This window comes from Vigna unguiculata, chromosome 10, assembly GCF_037176805.1.
Source record: "Vigna unguiculata cultivar grain cowpea cultivar isolate G323 ecotype 2 chromosome 10, ASM3717680v1, whole genome shotgun sequence".
NCBI classification, from domain to species: domain Eukaryota; kingdom Viridiplantae; phylum Streptophyta; class Magnoliopsida; order Fabales; family Fabaceae; genus Vigna; species Vigna unguiculata.
Window position 1 is genome coordinate 50,384,220 of NC_140801.1, and position 23,033 is coordinate 50,407,252.

Sequence of the window (23,033 nt, forward strand, 5' to 3'; positions counted from 1 at the left end):
TGGAAACAGAAAGAGGGGTTAATGCTTTTTATATGTGGACTCTTCATCTATTCATGTCACTTTCATTAGCATTCAAACTAATGTGAATTCCAACCCTAACTTTCTGCATCTCCATGGCTTTGCACTTGCAACATTTAAAACCTAACAATCAAATATTTAAAGACCCATGATTTCACCTTTTGCATTCCCTTATTATAATGTATATCTCGCAGAACACTAACTTTTGCTTTAGAATTTTTTTCAAGTGGGGGAATGGAGGGAGCTTCAACTTCATCTGAAGGTCTTCACATGGTTGACGACTTCTACCATTCAGTACTTTACGGTGATGAAGAAATAATTTCAATTTCGGATGAGAAATATGCTGAAGATCTGCAACTACAAGAAGCCCTCTATTACTCCACAGTGTCAAGTGCTAGGGTTGAAAACAAAGTTGCAGATGATGATGAACCTTTGAAAAAACTCAAGAGGAAACAGAAAGAGAAGGGTGAAACTTCTAAAACTTCTTCCCGTGCATTCTGTGGTATTTGCATGGATGCAAAACCTGGAGAACAAATGTTCAGGAACCAAAACTGTTCTCACCTTTATTGTGATCATTGCATTCAAGGACATGTTGCTGCCAAGATTCAGGAAAATATATCAATGGTGAAATGTCCTGAGCCAAGATGCAAAGCGGTTATAGAGCCTGAGAACTGTCGTTCGATTATCCCTAAAGAAGTGTTTGATAGATGGGAAAATGCTCTTTGTGAGAACATGGTGCTTGCGTCACAAAAGTTTTATTGTCCCTTCAAGGATTGTTCTGCTATGATGATATGTGATGCAAGCGAAGTTGTGACTTCATCGGAGTGTCCACATTGCAATAGACTGTTTTGTGCACAGTGCAAGGTTTCATGGCATGCGGGATTAGACTGTAAGGAGTTTAAGAGGTCGAAAAGAGAGAAAAGAGAAAACGGAGACTCATTGGTGACGAACCTTGCGAAGAAGAAGGGTTGGAGAAGATGTTCAAAATGCAAAATTTACGTAGAAAGAATCCATGGATGTACTCGTATTTCATGCAGGTTTGTGTTGTACATGTTATCCACTCTTTAATCCTATGAAAGAAAATCGTTTATTTTTATTTTTTATTTGAGGATCTTTTGAAGCAAATTTAGTAAAAGTGGATCCTTTAACTTTTTTTTGTGTAATACAGAGTAAGTCGTCAGGATACATGACAACATTACATGTGAAGTCATTTCATATCTTATAGATTTTTTCTTTCTTTTTTAACTTTAAAACATTCTGAATGTATCAGGTCGGTTTCGATGCACGGAAGAAGTGAAGTCATCAATCCATACAGCGAAACCGGTTTGATACATGACGAATTTGCTTCTTTAAAAACAAATTGACACAATACATTATGACTTGACCTGTAATGTCGTCATTTATCCTAACGACTTATAATTTAAAGAAAAAATAAGTGATCTATTTTTATAATTTTGACTTGAAAGGAATCTTGAAATATTAAAAGAGTCAAGTAGAATATTTATTTATATTGTGGTTGTTTTGTTTTGCAGATGTGGCCATGAATTTTGCTATGCTTGTGGATCGTCTTGGACTGGTAAACATTATTTGTGTGTAGGTTCTTAAGTTGAAAGAATACCCTCCACATTGGAATCTATATGGTTCAGTGAGTACATTTGAGATTTTGGATTTTCATAATTGCTCTTTCGGGTTCGTTCAAATTTGGATAGTAGTGTTTTCCAGTTATTTTTTTTCAATCGGTAATTTCTTTGGGATTAATACTTTTACTTTCCAAAACATTTTTATTCTTTTTAATCAAAATAAGTATTTTTGTGTGAAGTCCATTCTTTTATCTTAGGCTTTTTGAAAGATTAGATTTATTTCAGCAATACTTTTTTAAGCTTGGTTTGTCTAGATTCACGAGCGAAAGTAATAAGTATATTAACATGAGAAGGGCCACCAATAAAAATAAAAATAAAAATTTTATTATTTTTGTGTGGTTAGTTTTGAAAAAATACAAATTATTTACTTTAAACAATCAAATGCCAATGATGAATGAGTCGATTTAGTCTACGAAAACCAGAGAGAATAATGTTTAGTGTTATTTTTATAAATGATAAGAAAAAAGTTTAATTAAGTTTTATGTCATTTATATGTTTTTTTTTTTAATTTGATGATTTCTTATCTTGTTTTGTTGTTTTTTTGTTGTTGTCAATGTTAGAAGAGATGTGAGATGTTAGAGTTAATATAAAACGATATTAAACTAATGAAAGTTGTGTTACGTTGACAAAACTTTACAATTTCTAAATACAGTGAATTGTAAATACGGTTATGAGTCTTGTTTAGATGTGATGCAAACTTTGATGATATTTTGTTTCATTCAAAAAGGAATAGAATAAATTGAAATATAGCAACCATATTAAAGATGTAAAGAAGAAGTTTACTTGATTTTAATTTATTACGAAGACTGGAAAAAATATATAACGGCTTTTTATGGCTAACATTTAATCAAGATAAACATTTTTGTCTTTGATATAAGAAAAAAAAAACTAGAAACCCCATCTCCCATGCTAGATGTCTCAATAAGTTATTAATTAATTATAAAAATGTTATATGAATCGTTATTAATTAATTATATGAATCGTTAGTATATTTATTTTATATATTATTTTATTGCTATTATGAATATATGCGTAAAAGTTTATTAAACCAAATCCAAATTGGTGCTGAAGATTTTTGTTAATTTTATTTATTATTTTTTTTACGTTAAAACATTCAAAATTTAAGTATTCATTGCATAAATTATTTATTTTTATTTAATATAAACAATTTCTTCTTTTCATAAATTCATTTTTATTTTAATATAAACAATTTCTTTTTATTTCATATGAATTGAGATTTAAATGATGAAGTATTTATAATAAATTTAAATTATTATTAGTTTAATTTTTGTGTAATTTAATTTAATTGACATATTATAATTTTTATTAGTTTATAGAAAAAATAAATTTCGTTATAATTTAAAAAAAGAAACGAAAAATACATTTTCAATATAATATTTATTTTGCATTAATTGTTTTTTTTTTTTACTTTCATCAATTTTGTTAACATTGTTTGCAAAACTAATAAAATTTGGGTTGATATGAAATTTTATTTATATATAATTGTGTAATATTTATATAATTTGTTTACTTTATATTTAACTGTTATTTAATATTTTAATTTAAAATTTATATAATTTTAATTTTATTATAAATATTTATCATTTAATAAACGAGAACTTATTGAATAACATTATATATATATTTTTAAAAATAATAACTAATTAAGATTAAAATAATAAAAACTTTAATACAAGTATAGTTAAAAATGAATATGAAATAAAAATTATAAATATTAAAATAAATTTTTACTGGAAGGATAAATAAATTTATCTCCAACTCGTCCGGTTCTGCTCCTAAATCTTATCAAAGATAGGTTAAGTTTGAAATTTTTTATCTAAAAGACTGAAAATACTGTGACTAATAGTATACCCGTCATTAGAACTGTCATTTTAATTTTCAGGGCACGGTGGTAGAGCGCTGCGGTGACAGCGACGATCGAGTGGTACAGGGCGGCGATGATAACGACGATCGATCGAGTGGTTGAGGAGAAGAATCGTCGACGAGGTTAGCGTTTCTTTCAACTGCTTTGTTTCACTATTAGGGTTTTGGTATATATACTTGAATTTCTTCATTTCTGCATAACTCATTGATATTTTTAAAAGGGATGAAGTTTAGTTACATTCTTTTAGTTGGTATGATATTAAATAATATATTTTTAAAAGGATGAAGTTTGCCTAAAATGAGAGGAAAAGGACGCTGGATTGGTTTACAAGTCGGTGTTTTTGTTCAATGTTGCATTAATTGTATGAACTTATTTTTCTTAATAGACTGTTCTTTTATACTTCATTAAATAAGAAATTATATAACCGTTTTGAGACTGACTGAATATTAAGATAGATGGTGAGTGAGGCTTTTATACTCTCTTGTTGATATAGGAGAGGATTAGGATGTCTCCATTCCACACAATTCTCGATTTCATTTCAAATCCATATTTTTCTCTTGAATCCAATTGCATGTGGCTAATTTTTGTGAATAAGATTTTGGAAAACTTATGAGTCTCGTGGACTTAAAATTTGCGGTATACGTCACCTCTGGTGCTGCCTTCTTCTCCTAGGAAAAATGGATTGAAGTTCATGACTTGGGACAATTTCTGACTTAATTATATTGATAGTTCATGAACTTTTAATTGAATTCTTTAACATGTCATATTCTAATATTTTTTGAAGGTGAGTTGCAACTGCACTTTCCTCAGCAGTGGTATTTGTTTTCGTGTTTCCATTTTTTTTTTCTTTTTCGGTTCTTGTGGTTCTACTATAAGTTTGGATTCATTCTCTTTAGTTGGTAGAAACTTTACTTTTTCCCCTCTATGGGTTTGGGATTGTTAGAACTCTGACATCTTTTATTATAAAAAAGGTCAACTAATAACAGCCGTCTTCATATGTTTTGATCATTTGATGCGTTTCATGATAAAATTATTCTTTAGGAGAATGTAAATGTTGCCACATCTATATTCTCTGGCAATTTTAATCCATTAATAAGATTGGACACCACTCTTGAATGACCAAAAGAGTAGGTCAAGTTAGAAAAATTTATATCTAAAAGACTGAAAGGACTGGGACTAACACTATACCCGTCAATATCCAAATATGCTAAACCACAAGCGAAGTTCTCTGCTAGAATACAGAGTATCTGATTTTTTGGAAACAGAAACAGGAATTCATGCTCTATATTCCTGTATTCATATCACATTCATTAGCATTCAAAATAATGTGATTTCCAACACTGATTTTTTGCATCTCCATCGGTTGCAATTCTTGCAATATTTATAAAATAAAACAGTCAAATATTTAAGACCTATGATTATCAGTTCACCTTTTGCATTTGCATTTCATCTACTTCTCTTTCAACAGATCCCCTTATAAATGTATATACCATATCATGCTGATTACTAACTTTTCCTTTAGAAATTTTTTTCATGTGGAGGAATGGAGGGAGCTTCATCCTCATCTTCATCTAGGAATTTTCCCTCCACTGCTGAAGATCATTACTTGGTCGACGATTTCTACTTTTCAGTACTTTACGATGCTGAAGAAATATTTCCAATTTCGGATGAGAAATATGCTGAAGAGCTGCAACTACAAGAAGCACTCTATTCCTCCACGATGTCAAGTGGTAGGGTTGAAAAGGAAGCTGTTCAAGTGGATGTAGATGATGTCGCTGACCTCCTTTTGAGAAACCGCAAGAGGAAACGTAAAGAGAGCGGTGAAACTTCCCTTGCACACTGTGGTATTTGCATGGATGCCAAGCCTGGGGAAGAAATGTTCAGGAACCGAAACTGTTCTCACCTTTTTTGTGATAATTGCATTGGAGGACATGTTGCTGCAAAGATTCAGGAAAATATATCAATGGTGAAATGTCCTGAGCCAAAATGCAAAGCGGTTATAGAGCCTGAGAATTGTCATTCAATTATCCCTAAAGAAGTGTTTGATAGATGGGAAAATGCTCTTTGTGAGAATGTGGTGCTTGGATCACAAAAGTTTTACTGTCCCTTTAAGGATTGTTCAGCTATGATGATATGTGATGCAGGGGAAGTTGTGACTTCATCGGAGTGTCCACATTGCAATAGACTTTTTTGTGCACAGTGCAAGGTTTCGTGGCATGCAGGAATAGACTGTAAGGAGTTTCAGAGGTCGAAAAGAGAGAAAGGAGAGAATGGAGACTCATTGGTCAGTGAACTTGCCAAGACTAAACGTTGGAGAAGATGTTCAAAATGCAAAATTTACGTAGAAAGAATTGATGGATGTACTCATATCATGCAGGTTTGTGTTGTACATATTTCAAACCACTCTTTTATCTTATTAAAATATAGAACATGTTTATAGGAACTTGGATTCTCAATTCTTCTTTCATTTTTGTGTGTTATTCTTCTGCGTAGTTTTCAAAATATAATAATAAACATCGATTTGATGTTTTAAAATATATTAAACAAAAATTAGTACACTAACATTAATGCAAGCTTCAACATAGGGATAGTACCACCACAGACTCAAAAATTTGAACATTTAAAGCGGCAGTACCACAATCTCAGCAAAAAATTTGGACTCCTGTATGGAGAGCGTTGAATAGGTGTCGGGTATTTTGTTGATTGGATCAATGGATGATATAAGTTATTTGTAAATTGTTGAATAGATATTTGTTGAGTCGAGGATCGATGGATTTTTTATAGTGTTTATGAGAGTTTTCTTTTACATTTTTAATATATGTTGTTTTACTTTGAGTTTATTATTGTTTCCCTTTTTGAATGTAATTCAATTACAACAAAAAATGACCTTTTTACACGGTGGTTCCTTTGTTTTGCAGATGTGGCCATGAATTTTGCTATGCTTGTGGATTGTCTTGGAGTGGTAAACATTATTCATGTGTAGGTCGTTAAGTTGTGGTGCAGACCAAGTTCAAATATTTTGAGATTTTGGATCTATGGTTCAGTGAGTAGTACATTTGAGATTTTGGATTGCCAAATTCTTTTGAGGTAATTCAAACATTAGATCATTGTGGTTATCAGAACCATTAGTAGTTTATCCAGTAAATATTGTTAGATTTATCTTTTGAGGTAGTTCAAACATTGGATCATTAGCCTTATCAGAACCATTAGTAGTTTATCCAAGTAATTATTATTAGATTTATCTTTTCAATCTAGAATTTCTTTAGGATTAATCCTTTTTTTTTTCCAAAACATCTTTATTTTTGTAATCAAAATAAGTTTTTTTTTTGAAATACATTCATTTATGTTAGGCTTTTTTGAAGTTTAAATATTTTTCATCAATATTTAAGCTTGGTTTGTATACATAGCGAAAGTAATAAGTACATTAAAACGAGAAGGACCACTATAAGAAAAAAAACTTAAGAATAAATTTAACTATATTTTTTTTATTTTTGTGTGGTTAGTTTTGGAAAAATGAAAATTCAATACAAATTGGTTACTTTAAACAAACAAATAGTTAAAACATAAATAGAAATTTTTTTATATATGCCTATGATGAATGAGTCGATTTATTGTGCGAAAATTAGAAACAATAATGTTTACTGTTATTTGTATAAATGATAAGAAAAAAATTGAATTAAGTTTTATATCACTTTTTTTTTCAATTTGGTGATGTAGATCTTATCTTGTTTTGTTGTTATATTTTTTATTCTTAATGTTAAAAGGACGATTATTTTATTGCTAATGTTAAAAAGACATGAGATTTCATGGTTAATATAAAACAATATTAAAATAATGAAGTTGTGTGACATTAAAGGCAATAAAATCTCATTTTTAAATATAGACTACCCTATAATACAAAAATATAATTACTTTTAGTATTAATAGATTATTTTTAATAAAAACTCAAATGAAAATACTTGAACCTAAGATAAATTTAAATTTTAAATTAAGCTTAAGAAATTTATCATATTATTTTCTCATTTCAAAGTTAGCATATAGTTTGTCATGATCTAATTTGTCTAAGTTAGGGATGTCAATGTAGTGTAGATCATGTAAACGAGTTCACAAGAAAAAAGTATGAGGCAGACGAGAGTCTACTAAAAGGTGTGAGGCATGATGAGTATTTTAGTTTTTAGGCTCTTTTAGGCTTGTTTCACATTACGTGTAACCCACGAGATTGATCAATATAACAAACATTACTTCAATTTCTAAAACTTAAAATATTTAAAAATTATAAAGATATAAAAATTACTTATTTTAAAAAATAAATTTATAAAAAATATAATTTCTACTAATTTAATTAAATAAAAATAAAATTATAAAAATTTTATGTAAACCACATGGACCACCGATCGTAAATTCACAGACCAAACATTATGCAAGACTGATTAAAATACCATTCATAATAAAATGTTCGAATTGTTAATTTAATATTTTGTTTTTTCAAAATATATTCAGTTTCATTCCTTATGTTATAAAAAACATAATTGTATATTTTATAAATAAATATTATAAACTAATTTTTTTATAAAAAAATATTTTAAGTTGTTTTGAACAAATAAGGAGAGTAATATAATATTTATTATGCTAAATAACCAATTTAGTATATATGTTAGTAAGACGAATTACTTTACTTCAAATAGTTTTTTATAATGTAAAATTAAGTTTCTGGTAGATGTGCATCAAAAACCTATCAGTTATTTTAAAATAACATAAAATATTTAAGATCATACATCACACAATTATATTTATAAAATATGTGCTTTACTTCTTTCTTAAGTAACTTACATATATAAAAACAAAATTTCATTGGGTGAGTAAATTGTGTGAAACTTTTACCATCAATCAATACTTAATACATTAAATAAAGGATTAAATATGTTTTTGTCCTATAACTTTGTGAATTTTGGAATTAGTCTATCTTAAAATTTTTGACTAATTTAGTCCTTCATATTTCGAAATATGTAGATTTAGTCTTTTTAATCAAATTTTGTTAGGTTTATTTGATGTTTCATACGCATTTTATGATTGTATTTGAGTTGTTTATATTATTTGACACATTTTTTATTTAATGTTAAGTGAAATACTATTATGAAACGTGTTTGAAATGTCAAATAAACTTAACAAAATTTGATTAAAAGTACTAAATTTATGTATTTCGAAAGATGAAAAACTAAATTGGTCTAAAATATCAAAATGGACAAATTCCAAAATTGATTAAAAGTTAAGAGACCAAAAACACATTTAACCCTCCAATAAAATATGTATAAACCTTTCTCGAAAAAAAAAATGTATAACCTTTTCTTGAAAAAATATTTAAAGAAACGAATCTTCGTTAATATGATTCAATGAATATTTCAAGATAAAATCATATCAAATCTTAAATATACGTTCCATTTCTTTTGAATTTAACTTTAATTTTTAAAATCCAAAATCACATTTTCCAATTCCATGAATAAATTTTTTCCTAGTTATGCCAATCATAGCAAAACTCCATCGATTAAACTTTTGAAGAAAAAATATATTATTTAATTTGAATTCTTTTAATTTTAAACTCTTAAAACAAATAAAAAAATTAGCTGGTTTAATTTGAATAGTCAATATAAACAAATGAAAATCAATTAACAATATAAATAATTAATATATCATTTCGTATTTTATATATTATCGTTATATAATATTTTTTTAATATACTAATTTTATTTTAATTTTTATCTCATTTTACGACTAATTAAAATTTATTTTGTAAAAAAAATTATTTATTCAAACTCTTTTGTTGAATTTATATCAATGACGAAATAAAAAATAGTTTTAGAATAATTTTATCAATCATTCATCTATTATATATGTGACTAGATATATCTCATATTAACATTAAAAAAATTAAATTTATTTCAATTGTACATTTTTTTTTTATTTTTCTTATTTTCATAAATATCTAATCCATCTACCGTTTTCAAAGAAGACAAGTTTGTTAATTGGTCTGAGAGAATAAATATATATATATATATATATATATATATATATATATATATATATATATATATTCAAATAAAAGATAATACATTATATGAAGAATTGCTTTCACATGTTATCAAATATTATTAGGTTTAAGAGAGTAGTATCTATCTATATTACATTAGATATTATTAACATATATTATTTGACTTTCAAAATATTAGTTTAATATTATTACACATCGGAATATTTGAACATTATAAAAGGGGATTCCCGCTCAAACATCGTGTGATTCATGTTTTGGAGTCATTTATTCTTTGTTTGAGGTTTCTTTTTCTTCTCTATTCTCTGCACTATTCTAATGGCTCCTCTTTCTGCAACAAACAATGGAAGAACTTCTAATTCAAGAAGGAGGAAGATTGAGATCAAAGATGTTGAACAGAGAAACAGAAGATGCGTCACCTTTTCCAAACGCAAATTAGGGCTTTTCAACAAACTCACTGAACTTTCTCTTCTATGCAGAGCAGAAACTGCTCTGATCATCATCTCTCAAAACGGAAACGTCTATTCCTGTGGCTACCCCACCACCGACGCCGTCCTTCGCCGTTACATCACCGGAGCGTCATCGGAACAGTGCAGAGGTGCAAGAAGGAGAGAGCAAGAGGAGTTTCTTGAAAAACAAAGGTTGGAATATGAGAGTGTGCAAGATGAGTTGAAAGAAAAACAGAAGCAATTGAAAGAGATGAAAGAGGCACAGAAAAATAGTTCTTGCTTTGTTTCTTGGTGGAATCTCTCCACTGACAACATGGGTATGGAGGATCTTGAACAGTTCAAGATCTCTTTGGAGAGTTTGAAGCTTAACCTCATCACAGTGTTGCAAGAGAAGAAGCTTCATTGAGATCCAATTCCTTATATAAATTGTAGAGATCAAGATATGTTGTTTCTTTTTTTGTTTGTCTTCTTCTGATATATATAATTAGTTTGTGTGTTCTGATGTAGGTTTAGTTTTTCTTTTTTTCTTCGTTGTTTTATAAGCTTCTGTAGTAATCTTCTTTCATTCCATAAACATTTTCTATTCTATTCTAATATTTTCTTTCTTGTAATTCGGTTATTGAATTTTTGTAGTGGTATCAGAAATAAGGTTGTGAGTTCGATTTTTGGTTCTTCCGTAATAAGAACTAAGAATTATATCTTAACTATTAATTATAACTTTTAACTTAATAATAAACATTTCAACGTCATATTTTTACTTTAGGACCAATTTAAAATATCATTATTAAATTTTAAATTATTATTTTTCAAGTAAATATTGTGAGAAGGTATTGCGAATTCAGTCCTAAAATAAATAAGAATAGAAGAAATGAATCTTAAATAGATGAAGAGAGGATTGGAGAGAGAAATAAAGAACAAAAAGTTGTCGGAAAAAACAATAGAGAGGAAAATGAATTTATTGTCTTATGATTAATGTATACTAATTGTTTACTACAAAAGTACACAATTTATTATTCAATCTAACTAACATTTACAAAATCAATTTATAGATTGGGAATTGTTATTTATATACTCTGTTATATTTGAGATTCTTCAAAAGATATATATTTATTTTTACTATTATTGATTTCTATTTTTATTGGTACTCATCTAACTTTGCATTGTTAATCTAGCATTATGGGTGCTTATAATGAACAGGTGTTCGTTAATATTTTATTTATAGTCATTATTTTGGATTTATGGATAATTAATTAGTATGATTTGTTCTATTAGTTAGTTATGTTATCTGTATTGGCTAATTAGTTAAGTGAATGATTAAAATCATATCTAGTGGAATAATTATATTAGATGACGTAAGCAATCTGATTTTTTGGAATGTTAATATTGTAAAGTTTGTTACTTGATTAATAGTTTTACGTGTAGTGGGTAATTTGACTTAGATGACTTATATAGTAAGTTGGTTAAAATAATCTTTCATAATCTTTTAATTTCAATTAGTTAATTATAGTTGACTTATTACCACAACATTTATTTGTTTTAAATATTTTGAATACTTCTATAGTAAAACAATAAATAAACAAATAAACTAATGGTAAATTGTTTAAATTGGTATATGTTAGCCAATTGAATTACTTTAAATAGTTTTATAATATGACGAGGCTAATAAATGTAGAGAGGTACATGTAATAATTGGATATCAATACGAAGGATAATGATATTATAACATAACAAAAAATTACTTAAAAAATGACAATTCAAATTTTGAAAGAAATTTATCAAAATTTAATTGTTATAATATATATTTTTTAAAATTATTTAATTCGATTACCGTTTAAAAAAAAAGTTTGTTAATTGGTCCTGACTAATTTTCTGAGAGAATAAAAATAAAATCTATTCAAATAAAAGATAATACATTTATATGTAATAATTGCTTTCACATGTTACTAAATATTTGGTTTGAGAGGATAGTATCTATCAAACATATATTACATAAGATATTATTACTTATATTATTTGACTTTCAAAATATTAATTTAATACACTTTGGAAGATTAAGACATTATAATTATAAAAGGGAACTCCCGCCAAAACATTTTGCAATTCATTTTTAGATTCATTCTTTAAGGTTTTTTTTTTTTTCTGAAATATCTTAATGGCTATATAAATGAAAGTTAAATTATCTATTGCTTATTACATGTGTTCCGTTTAAAGTATTTATCTACTATTCATAATATATTTTATAATACTTACTTGTCATCTTTAATCACAATATTTAATTATTCAATTATCTTAATAATAACTAGCGAACACACAGATTCTACTGTGACTGTATATTTACATTTTTTAATTTTCAAGAAATTTAAGATCAATAAAAAATTTATAATTTTTAAAATAATTGTTAAATATAAAATTAAAAAAATATATAAAAAGAAATTTTAAATAATGATTTAAGACAAAAGAAATTTGTAGAAAAATGATTAAAAATAAATTATTTATAAAATAATTAATTTTTAAAATAACTAAGAATAAAACAGGTATAATAAATTTTTAGAATTCTTCGACCTTCAACCTTAATAATTTGTTGGTATTAAATCTAACTGGTGACCTCCCCACATTGAACCTATCACCATAATAATAGTTTCTTATGACTAAATTATGAACATTTTTAGTAAAAAACTTTGGATTTTAATAATAGGTAATACTGAAATTTGTTGCTAAAAAATAATGACATAAAAAGAATACTGAATAAATTTACTCATTAAAAATGAAAAGTTTCTAAATTTTTACAAAGAGTCTAATTTTATTGCTTGCATAATCCATTTATCTAGCTCAATTTACTATTTACAATCTCCCTCTCAAAACAACACTTCGAATTCCATGTAATGGGCCTAGTCTCTCACTTCTGTCTTGTTTCAACGAAAATTATAATTAAATTTAGAGACAGAAAACAATTATTATCTAGTTCATTTATTTCATATCTAAGAGGCAATAAATAAATTTTATTTGGTATCTTGAAATTTTGAAAGCATTTACTATTTTCAAAAAATGGTGAAGACAAAATTATATTTTTACTTTTCACATAAAAATCCTTATTTATAAATTCTTGAAGTAATTATCGTCCATTTTCAAAAAAAAAAAAAAATGAGAGGAAATCAAATTAAGGAGCACATGTCCTCTGTCATCGTTACCTTGTCGTGTCGTCCATGTCGTAAGAAATCAAATGGCTTTTAATTTGATAAAAAAATTGAAGAAACAACAAATCAAACAAAAGAAAAAGCAATTTATTTTAAGAGTTTTTATTACACAAATATTAAGCAATTAACAAGTATTCTTTTATGTCAAAAAAATCTGTATCCGCGAGTATTCGTAGATAAAACTTGCAACGGATAAAAAATGAATACTCACGGGTAACAGCTATTTTTAGTATCTGCATATTAACAACGCAAATATGGGTATCATAATATTCACTCCCGTAAATATCCGTACCCGCTGTACTCTAATTTAAATAAAAAAAAAAAATGATTAAAATATTAACGTATTGATTTTGAATAAGTTTATTTTTATCAATTAGTTTAAAAAAAATTATTTTTTTAAACTATCATTCAACACTATTTAACTGAATTATTTGAAATTTGTTTAAAATTTATGAATATTATGTATTATATTTTATTTGAATTTATGATTAAAATATCTTTTTAAATTTTTATTTTTATTTTTTTAAATACCTACGAATACTCATTAATATTAAAAAATAATGTGAATACCCACATAACGAATATCCAAAAAATATAAATACAAATACAAGATAAATATTTATTCAATAAGTAAGATACGAAAAAGTCATTATCCATATCATATCCGTCCTGTTTACGATGTGTTAGTCTTAAAATAATAATTAATATTTTTAACACTTATATGTCCTCTGTTAAGTGGAGTATTAATTATTTTTGGGAGACAGTCATAAAAGTGATTGAATATGCGAGCATGGCACTCAGACCTAACTAATATATTACTGTAATGTAGACTTTGAATGATGCGAAAGGTTGGTTTAGATATCAATATTTGTCTGACTCATTTAAGAAACAACTCACCGATTACTTTGCCATCATGATTGTTAAAACGTGTGGCTGATTGGCACAACTTAGTAAAAGATTACAACCTAATAATTGACGCTACCATTAAACAACATAAAGAATAACAGACTGAGAACCTTCTTCAATTACACAGCCTGTTGCTACTATCATAATTATACCAATGCAATTTATTAATACAGTAGTAAAATTCGGTCGCTAATTTCAGTAAATTTTAGAATTAGTCAATTTTAATATTTTAGACTAATTTAATTCTTTATTTTTTAAAATAAGTAGATTTAGTTCTTTTAATCAAATTTTGGTTGGTTGATTTGATGTTTCATATGCATTTCAAAATTGTATTTGAATTATTTATACTATTTGACATATTTTTGTTTTAATGTTAAGTTAAATACTATTATGAAATATGCTTAAAATGTCAAATAAACTTAACAAAATTTGATTAAAAGGACTAAATTCATATATTTTAAAAGATGAAAGACTAAATTGGTCCAAAATTTTAAAATGAACTAGTTTCAAAATTTACTAAAAGTTAAGAGACAAAAAAACATATTTAACCCCATCAAAATTAATAAGAAATTTGTCGATCAAACGAATTTTAAAAAAAATTATAGTAATAGAAATTATAAATTATCGAAATAATTTTATCAAAAAAATTTATTTCTATCGATAAAATTTTCCTAAACCAAGATTTGAAGGTTTTAGCCTTATTTATTTTAAAAACAAACTTACCGAAACGGTCCAAATTAAACTTCACCCTTCTACTTATACTTAATAATTACAAGATTCCTAATAATTACATGCACTACAATATTTGCAACCCCATCCATATCTGATTTAACAGCCAATAAGATTGTATTTTTACCATCTTTCTCTTTATGATTCCTCTATCGGTGATTGCTTTTTACCTCTTTTCCCACTTTTCTCTTAAATTTAAAAACTTTATCTTCCTCTCTTGCACTTTTTCCTACACGGTGATATATTTTGGCTTTTACTTGTCCCAACTAATTAATATTCCATTCCTCAAAGAGTGATATAAAATAAAATTTCCCCTTTCACATGATAACATATTTTGGCATTTTCCCCTTGATTAACCATTTTTACTGCAAATAGGGTAATATAAAATCCAGATTCTCCTTTCACTGTTTAGACAAAGAGAGTTGAATTTGGATGTTCCTTTGTCCAAGTGTTTGAAATTGAAAGGGAGATGAAAAAGAAAAAGAAAAAGAAAGTTGTTTAATTTTAGGTCCCCACCACATGATCACTTTATTTTGGATCAACAAAGATTAGACACCAAAGAAAAACCAACACTTTTCTATTCTAACAAGGTGTCACCGTCACCCCCGATTCAATCAACAAGATCATTATGTTAAATCGTTTCTTTCTAGAAAAAGTTTTTTGCGCACTTGTTTTAGAAACGCAACCATGCTTAGAAACCATGATTGTCAAAAATAAAGAGCATAAAAGAACGAGAGTTACTATTAAGGAGCAGATGATATGCATAATGTGTTGGTAGCTAAGACATAATGTCAAATTTACATTATAGTAGGTGGATGTAAATTTTATTTTACAGACAGGTTTTTGTAAAGTTTAACAAGATTTAAAGTTATTTTTTAAAGTCATGTGAGAGTTTTTATTAGATTTAATTAATCGGATTCGGACGTGTCAGTTTGTTATCCACAGTTAAAAAATGTGCTAATTGAGTCTCAATTTTTAAAAATATGTCTTAATTAGATCTATTTCAGGAAAAAAATTATTAACACCGTTAATATTATTAATATTTAAAATGGTTTACAAAATTAAGTATTTATATTTATATTACAAATTTGTGGTAAAAGTCATGAATAAAGTTAACGAAGTTAACAATTTTTGTCTAAAAGGGACTTAATTAAGATACTTTATCAAAAATTAGAATTTGATTGACACCTTTTTAAAAGCGAGTACCAAATTGACATATATAAATAAAAGTGGATATTAGCAGACTAATTCAACATTCTTATTAATAAGATTGGTTATTTGTTGAATATATTATTTCATTTATAATTTCATCGTTATTGAACCATTACTTATATTTATTTTTATGTTTGAGATATTTGTCTCAAAGTGATGTTAAAAATCTAGGTTAAATATGTTTTTGTCCTTTAAGTTTTAGTGAATTTTGAAATTAGTCCCTCATCAAAACTTTATACTAATTTAGTCTTTCATCTTTCAAAATGCGTGAATTTAGTCCTTTTAAACAAATTTTGTTAAGTTTATTTGACGTTTCAAGCACATTTCATGATAGTATTTAATTTAACATTGAACCAAAAATGTGTCAAACCGTGTAAATAATTTAAATACTATCATGAAATACGCTTAAAATGTCATATAAACTTAACAAAATTTGGTTAAAAGGACTAAATTCACGCATTTTGAAAGATAAATAACTAAATTGGTCAAAAGTTTTGATGAGGAACTAATTACAAATTTCGCTAAAACTTGATGACAAAAACATATTTAATCCTAAAAATTTTATATATAAACTAAAAATAAGATTAAATTATAATATATAAGTGGAGGTAAAATTTCGTTTTTATAAAATAAAGCTAAATTTTACCTTAATTTCTTAAGTTATAATCCATTTATTAATGTGATAAGTTTGTAATGTTTTTCAAATTTTAAGAGATAACGAAAGTTCCACTCTTCCGCTTTCACTTCCTAGACGTCCATTATGACATTTGCTGAGAGGCCCTATTAGATCCATAGACTAAAATGCATGCCAAGCTTCAACTCTTTTTTTTTTTTTTTTTCTTTTGGGACCCACCTGATATGGAAAATTTATTTACTATTTTTGAAACCTATTTTATCATTTTCTTTATAAATTAAACAACTTCAATGGGTTATATAAAAATCGACAATGATCGAAAACGTTTGATGGCAAATGTTAAAACATCTGATAATTTCTTTTAAATTAGTCTATTTTTATTATACTTCAGTTTAATTATTGGACTTTATTTAGTTCAAAAATATAGCAATTTCTGAAGAATTAATTTTTGTAGGAGTAATAAAATGCTTAGTAATTAAATGGAAGGAATGAAACAGAAAAATCGTAAGTTCAATCCCTTACTAACTGCTACCAATTTTGAAAAATAAATCTTAATGGAATTTTAATATTAATCATAATTTTTAAAAACTGATTTAGCAACCTACTAACCGGTCCAAGAACACCTGCAGCCACGGGTTTTCAAGATCGTACTGTCGGTTAATCCCTCGTCAACGTTTTGTCCGTTAGGAGGAATTTAAATTTCTGTTAACTTTTCTTGTTGTCTATGTACTTTTAAAATATATTAAAAAAATTAGGGTTAAATATATTTTTTATTTTTTAAAGAATTAATTTATTTTGAATTTTTGGATTAATTTAATCTTTTATTTTTTGAAATACAAATATTTAATATTTTTAATTAAATTTTGTTAAATTTATTTGACATTTCAAACATGTTTCATAATAGTATTTAATTTAATATTAAAATAAAAATATGTCAATCAATATAAATAACTTAAATATAATCTTAAAATACGTTAAATTAGTCAAATTTTTTAAAATAGACTAACTTTAAGATTTATCGAAAGTTGAGAGATAAAAATATATTTAATCCAAAAAATTAATATAATTTAAAATATTCAAACTAATGTATCTTACAAATATATTAGAAGATCTACGTATAAAATAATGTAATCATGCACTTTTCTTTCTCTCACCTCAATTGATTTGAAAATGAAAAAACATTTTTTTGTATTTTTTTCCCACGTTTTCATTTTGCATCCAGATATTGCGCATGGATGGGCCTGCAACAAAAGGTCACAAGATTTCAACAACAACATGTATTCCTTTCCAAACTGTCGTATCTGTCAGTTATCATCACCTTCTAAACCGATTAATGTACTATCATCATATCACTAACTAATTAACCAAATTGTGTCTGTCCCAAACACAACAACACTATCTATACATTACATAATTTCTCATCATTTAAATCTTTTCATTCACCATTCTCTATTTATCCGTAAAACCTATAAAAGAAAAAAGATTTTTCTAAAAAAATTTATATATATCAATCTCATCTTCTGTAAGTTTTAACGTCAAGTAACAAAGATTAGAAATGAGGACTAAAAACTTACTCTTTATTTTTCTTTACCCACGTTATTAGCATAAAATATGCATTAACTTACTGAGTGGTAACTTTTACTGAAAAAATAAAATGATATTTTGATTATTAAATTTTGACAATTTTCATTTTATAACACGTAGTGTCATCTTTTAAGTGATTTTGAAATATTAAGAATGAAAAAATGAAAAAATAAGAAATCACTTAGAGGATGACAGATGAAGTTGTCAAAATTTAAGAGTCAAACAATATTTTTCGAAAAAAATAGTGAAACTCAGTTAAAATATTTTTTAAAGCAATAAAATTCAAAATTAATGAACCTCACACTGTTTGTTTCTATCAGAAAAGGAAGTGATTATGGAAGAAAAATATAGAACAGACTGGGTAGAAAAGGGCATGCATGCAAAGGTGGACCTTGTGTTTTAGGTGAGAGATGATTTTAAACATAAATTTTACCTTGGTGTAATGGTGTAGTAGAGGGTACCTGATGGACCCTCTGGGGAGGGTGGGTCTTAGTTTAGTCCTCTGCTAGGGTAGCTTAACGTACTTGATGGACCCAATTTCTGGGCCACACTTGTTTATTGGGGCATTAATTGCCCAAGCTGGTTGGACCAAGACATTAAGTAGAAGATGAAGCAATTGTTATGCACGACTATCAACTTTTTTTTTTTTTTTCTATATAATGACTGGTTTATCTAAATAAAACGAGATTTAAAATTTGAATGTTACAAATAAAGAACATGGTTAAAGTGTGCGAAAAACACTATTGTTTTGTTTTCCAGTTAGTTACTGACAGGAGTTGTTTTATTAAAAAAAGTTTACCTAAGAAGTATGGGTGAACGTAATCTGAACAGCTGTTTTCTACTTTCTGTGTGAAATAAGAGAAAACATTGAAACTGTAACAACAACAGTTGTTGATGAAGATACCTACAAAAGTTTCAATTTCAATTTGAATTTGAAGTCCACATGGCACAAAACTCCCACCATTGTTCTACTACACTCACCAAGAGTACCATGCTACTGCTATACCCTACACTACACTACAATACAAATAATTATAATACTTCTTATTCATTAACCCTTCCTTCTTCTTCTTCCACCACACAACACATGCACTCTCTCATCTACACACTTTTTTCCCTTTAAATTTTCCATCTTCACTTCACTTCACCTCACATACCACTTCCATGGCCGCATTTTCCACCTTCCTCGTTTTCCTACTTCTCGTAGGAACACTCACACAACTTGTTTTTTCTTCCGACCAAGAAAAGAAGAAAACTTTCATCGTCCAAGTTCATCATCAAACGAAGCCTTCCATTTTCCCAACCCACAGACACTGGTACGACTCATCACTGTCTTCCATTTCCAGCACCGCTTCCGTTATCCACACCTACGACACCGTTTTTCACGGCTTCTCCGTCAAGCTCTCAACTTCCGAGGCACAGAAGCTGCAAGCGCTCAGCCATGTCATCACTCTCATACCCGAACAGGTTCGACAGCTTCACACCACGCGCTCCCCTCAGTTCCTCGGTCTCAACACCGCCGATCGCGCCGGGTTGCTGCACGAGACTGATTTCGGCTCGGATCTCGTCATAGGCGTATTCGATACCGGAATCTGGCCGGAGCGCCAGAGTTTCAGCGGTCGCGACCTGGGGCCCGTTCCTGCCAAGTGGAAGGGCGAGTGCGTGGCCGGGAAGAGCTTTCCGGCGACCTCATGCAACCGGAAAATCATCGGAGCCAGGTACTTCTCCGGCGGGTACGAGGCCACCAGCGGGAAGTTGAACGAGACCGTGGAGTTCCGCTCGGCAAGAGACTCCGACGGCCACGGCACGCACACGGCGTCCATCGCCGCTGGAAGGTACGTGTCGTCGGCCTCAACGTTGGGTTACGCGAAAGGAGTCGCCGCCGGCATGGCGCCGAAAGCGCGGTTGGCGGTGTATAAAGTCTGCTGGCTCGGCGGGTGCTTCGGCTCCGACATCCTCGCCGCGTTCGACGCCGCCGTAGCCGACGGCGTCGACGTGGTGTCGCTCAGCGTCGGAGGAGTGGTGGTGCCGTACCACCTCGACGAGATTGCGATTGGCGCCTTCGGCGCCATCTCAGCTGGCGTTTTTGTCTCCTCCTCAGCTGGCAATAACGGTCCCGGTGGCCTCACAGTGACAAATATAGCGCCGTGGGTTACCACCGTAGGCGCTGGAACTTTAGACAGAGATTTCCCGGCGAGTGTTAAGCTTGGAAATGGAAAAATAGTGCCCGGGATAAGTATTTATGGTGGACCTGGTTTAACTCCGGGTCGGATGTACCCGATTGCGTATGGGGGTAGTGGACAGTTTGGCGGCGGCGGCGGTGGTGGAGGTAATGGTTATTCATCTTCACTTTGTTTGGAAGGTTCCTTGGATCCCGAGACTGTGAAAGGAAAAATTGTTGTGTGTGATAGAGGTATTAACGGAAGGGCTGCTAAAGGTGAAGAAGTGAGAAAAAATGGAGGGGTTGGGATGATTTTAGCCAACGGCGTGTTTGACGGTGAAGGGTTGGTGGCTGATTGCCACGTGTTGCCTGCCACGGCGGTTGGCGCCACAGCCGGCGAGATAATCCGGAGGTACATTGAGAATTCGCGGTCACCGGCAACTGCCACAATTGTGTTCAAGGGAACAAGGCTCGGTGTGAAGCCAGCACCAGTGGTGGCATCGTTTTCTGCAAGAGGGCCTAACCCAGTGTCCCCGGAGATTCTGAAGCCTGATGTTATAGCCCCAGGGTTGAACATTCTTGCAGCGTGGCCTGATCATGTAGGACCTTCTGGGGTACCCTCCGATGGGCGTAGGACAGAGTTCAACATACTCTCTGGGACTTCCATGGCTTGTCCTCATGTTTCTGGTTTGGCGGCGCTGTTGAAAGCAGCACACCCTGATTGGAGTCCTGCAGCCATTAGATCAGCATTGATGACCACTGCATATACTGTGGACAACAAAGGTGATCCTATGTTGGATGAATCAACCGGGAATGTTTCCTCGGTGTTTGATTATGGTTCTGGCCATGTTCATCCCGTTAAGGCCATGAACCCTGGGTTGGTTTATGATATCTCACCCTCTGATTATGTGAATTTCTTGTGCAATTCAAATTACACCAGCAACAGCATCCATGTGATCACAAGAAAGAGTGCAGATTGCAGAGGGGCTAAAAGAGCAGGACATGCTGGGAATCTGAACTACCCTTCATTCTCTGCAGTGTTTCAGCAATATGGAAAGAAGAGAATGTCTACACATTTTATCAGAAGTGTAACAAATGTTGGTGACCCTAATTCAGTGTACAAGGTCACCATCAAGCCAATACCTGGGATGGTGGTGACAGTGAAACCAGACACCCTGAGTTTCAGGAAGATTGGTCAGAAGTTGAACTTTCTTGTTAGGGTACAAACTAGGGCTGTTAAGCTTACACCTGGGAGTTCTAGTATGAAGAGTGGTTCCATAGTTTGGTCTGATGGAAAACATTCTGTGACAAGCCCCTTGGTTGTCACAATGCAGCAACCTCTGGATTAGTGTTTCAAGCTTCTGGGTGTAGAAAAAAACTTGGGATTTTATCCATTTTATCCATCTCGGATATGCTTTATAGAGTATTAGAGTATGTGTTTGTGAAGGTGTTAAGAACTGGTGAAAGAGTGTGAAGGCACCAAAATGAAGGATATTCTCAAATTAAACTCCTTGTTGTATAATTAAGAGTGTTTGTAGAAAATGCTGTGTTCAGAAGAGGATAAGTATATTGCAAAGATCTTTCCTTTTTTAGTGATGCTTTGAAATTTTTTAACATCTTGTTCTGTCAAATATCATAAACCCATGTGGTTAGAGACTGCAGTGTTTTTTATAATGCTGGAGACTTAGCTGGTTGAAGCTGATAGATGTCATACCAAATGTTTTTTTGTTTTTGATACAACTAATTTGATGTTATGTTCATCACAATAGGACAAATAAATATTTTTGTTTGTTTTATCTTTTATTTTCTTCTGCTGTATTTTGTCACGTGACTGCAATTGCAACCGTGGGATAAATAAATCCATGGCAGGATCTACCAGGTTAGATTTTAGATTTGCAGTATCTAACATGAAAATCTATATTCTGTCAAACTTCAAGATTTACATTAGATTTAAATCAAAATTATAAAAATACTAAAACTTTGCATAGAAGACATGAAAATAAAAGGTTGAAATTCAAATTGGAAGATAGATGGAAACTGAAATTGGTGATGCAATGTCGGAAGACAATCTCTGCATTGAAATGATGAAGGTTGAATTGAAAATTTGAAAAGGTAATTTAGACGTTCCAACAAAGCTTCTTAGCTGGAAAAAAAAAAGTTTGAAGTGAAAAGAAATTGGTTCGGCAACCGTGGCCCAACATCATGAGAATTCTTTTTAAGGTGTTTGTCGTGTGTATGATTAGGTTGGTTCCCTCTTGTCTTTTGCTTTTTCCTTCTTAAAATCTCTAAACACAAAAGCAAAACCAAAAGTGCTCTTATGTAGAGAGATAAATAACAATCCTCCCTTGCCTTTTTTTCAATTCAAATAGAAAGTTTGAAAAACCTCTTTTTTATTAAAAGTATTCAAAGATGGTAACCAAAGGAATTGGATAGGAATGGAAATAGGCATTTGGTTGTTATTTACTCTACGTGTATTCCAAAAGTAATCATTAGTCTTTCATCTTACTTTTTTTATTAAGAGTTCAAATTAACAGTAGATTGATAGTATCTTATATGAAAAACAATAATATCTTACGTT

The 23,033-nt window shown here is 29.7% G+C and overlaps 4 protein-coding genes across 5 annotated transcripts; all 4 read left to right on the forward strand.

The window, feature by feature from the left end:
* Nucleotides 1–222: 222 nt before the first annotated feature.
* LOC114165642 (E3 ubiquitin-protein ligase RSL1-like) lies at nt 223–3,645 on the forward strand. The gene is made up of 3 exons (XM_085667542.1): nt 223–1,055; nt 1,551–1,611; nt 3,562–3,645. Exons 1-3 carry the CDS (start codon nt 253–255, stop codon nt 3,643–3,645), a joined length of 948 nt encoding a protein of 315 aa, XP_085523668.1. The 5' UTR covers nt 223–252.
* LOC114167368 (RING/U-box superfamily protein) lies at nt 3,498–6,815 on the forward strand. Of its 2 annotated transcripts, none has more exons than XM_085667978.1 (3): nt 3,498–3,665; nt 5,066–5,917; nt 6,457–6,815. In XM_085667978.1, the coding sequence occupies exons 2-3, from the start codon at nt 5,087–5,089 to the stop codon at nt 6,532–6,534; spliced, it is 909 nt and encodes a 302-aa protein (XP_085524104.1). In that variant the 5' UTR covers nt 3,498–3,665; nt 5,066–5,086; the 3' UTR covers nt 6,535–6,815. The 2 variants fall into 2 exon arrangements, with proteins under 2 accessions (XP_085524104.1, XP_027908242.1); XM_028052441.2 differs by having other exon boundaries at nt 3,509–3,665; nt 5,066–5,920; nt 6,462–6,815.
* A 3,031-nt stretch (nt 6,816–9,846) lies between these two features.
* Nucleotides 9,847–10,508, forward strand: LOC114165644 (agamous-like MADS-box protein AGL61). The gene has a single exon (XM_028050217.2). The coding sequence runs from the start codon at nt 9,905–9,907 to the stop codon at nt 10,439–10,441; it is 537 nt and encodes a 178-aa protein (XP_027906018.1). The 5' UTR covers nt 9,847–9,904; the 3' UTR covers nt 10,442–10,508.
* An 8,834-nt stretch (nt 10,509–19,342) lies between these two features.
* Nucleotides 19,343–22,047, forward strand: LOC114166710 (Subtilase family protein). Its single transcript, XM_028051487.2, has one exon. It carries the CDS (start codon nt 19,459–19,461, stop codon nt 21,802–21,804), a length of 2,346 nt encoding a protein of 781 aa, XP_027907288.1. The 5' UTR covers nt 19,343–19,458; the 3' UTR covers nt 21,805–22,047.
* Nucleotides 22,048–23,033: the final 986 nt, after the last annotated feature.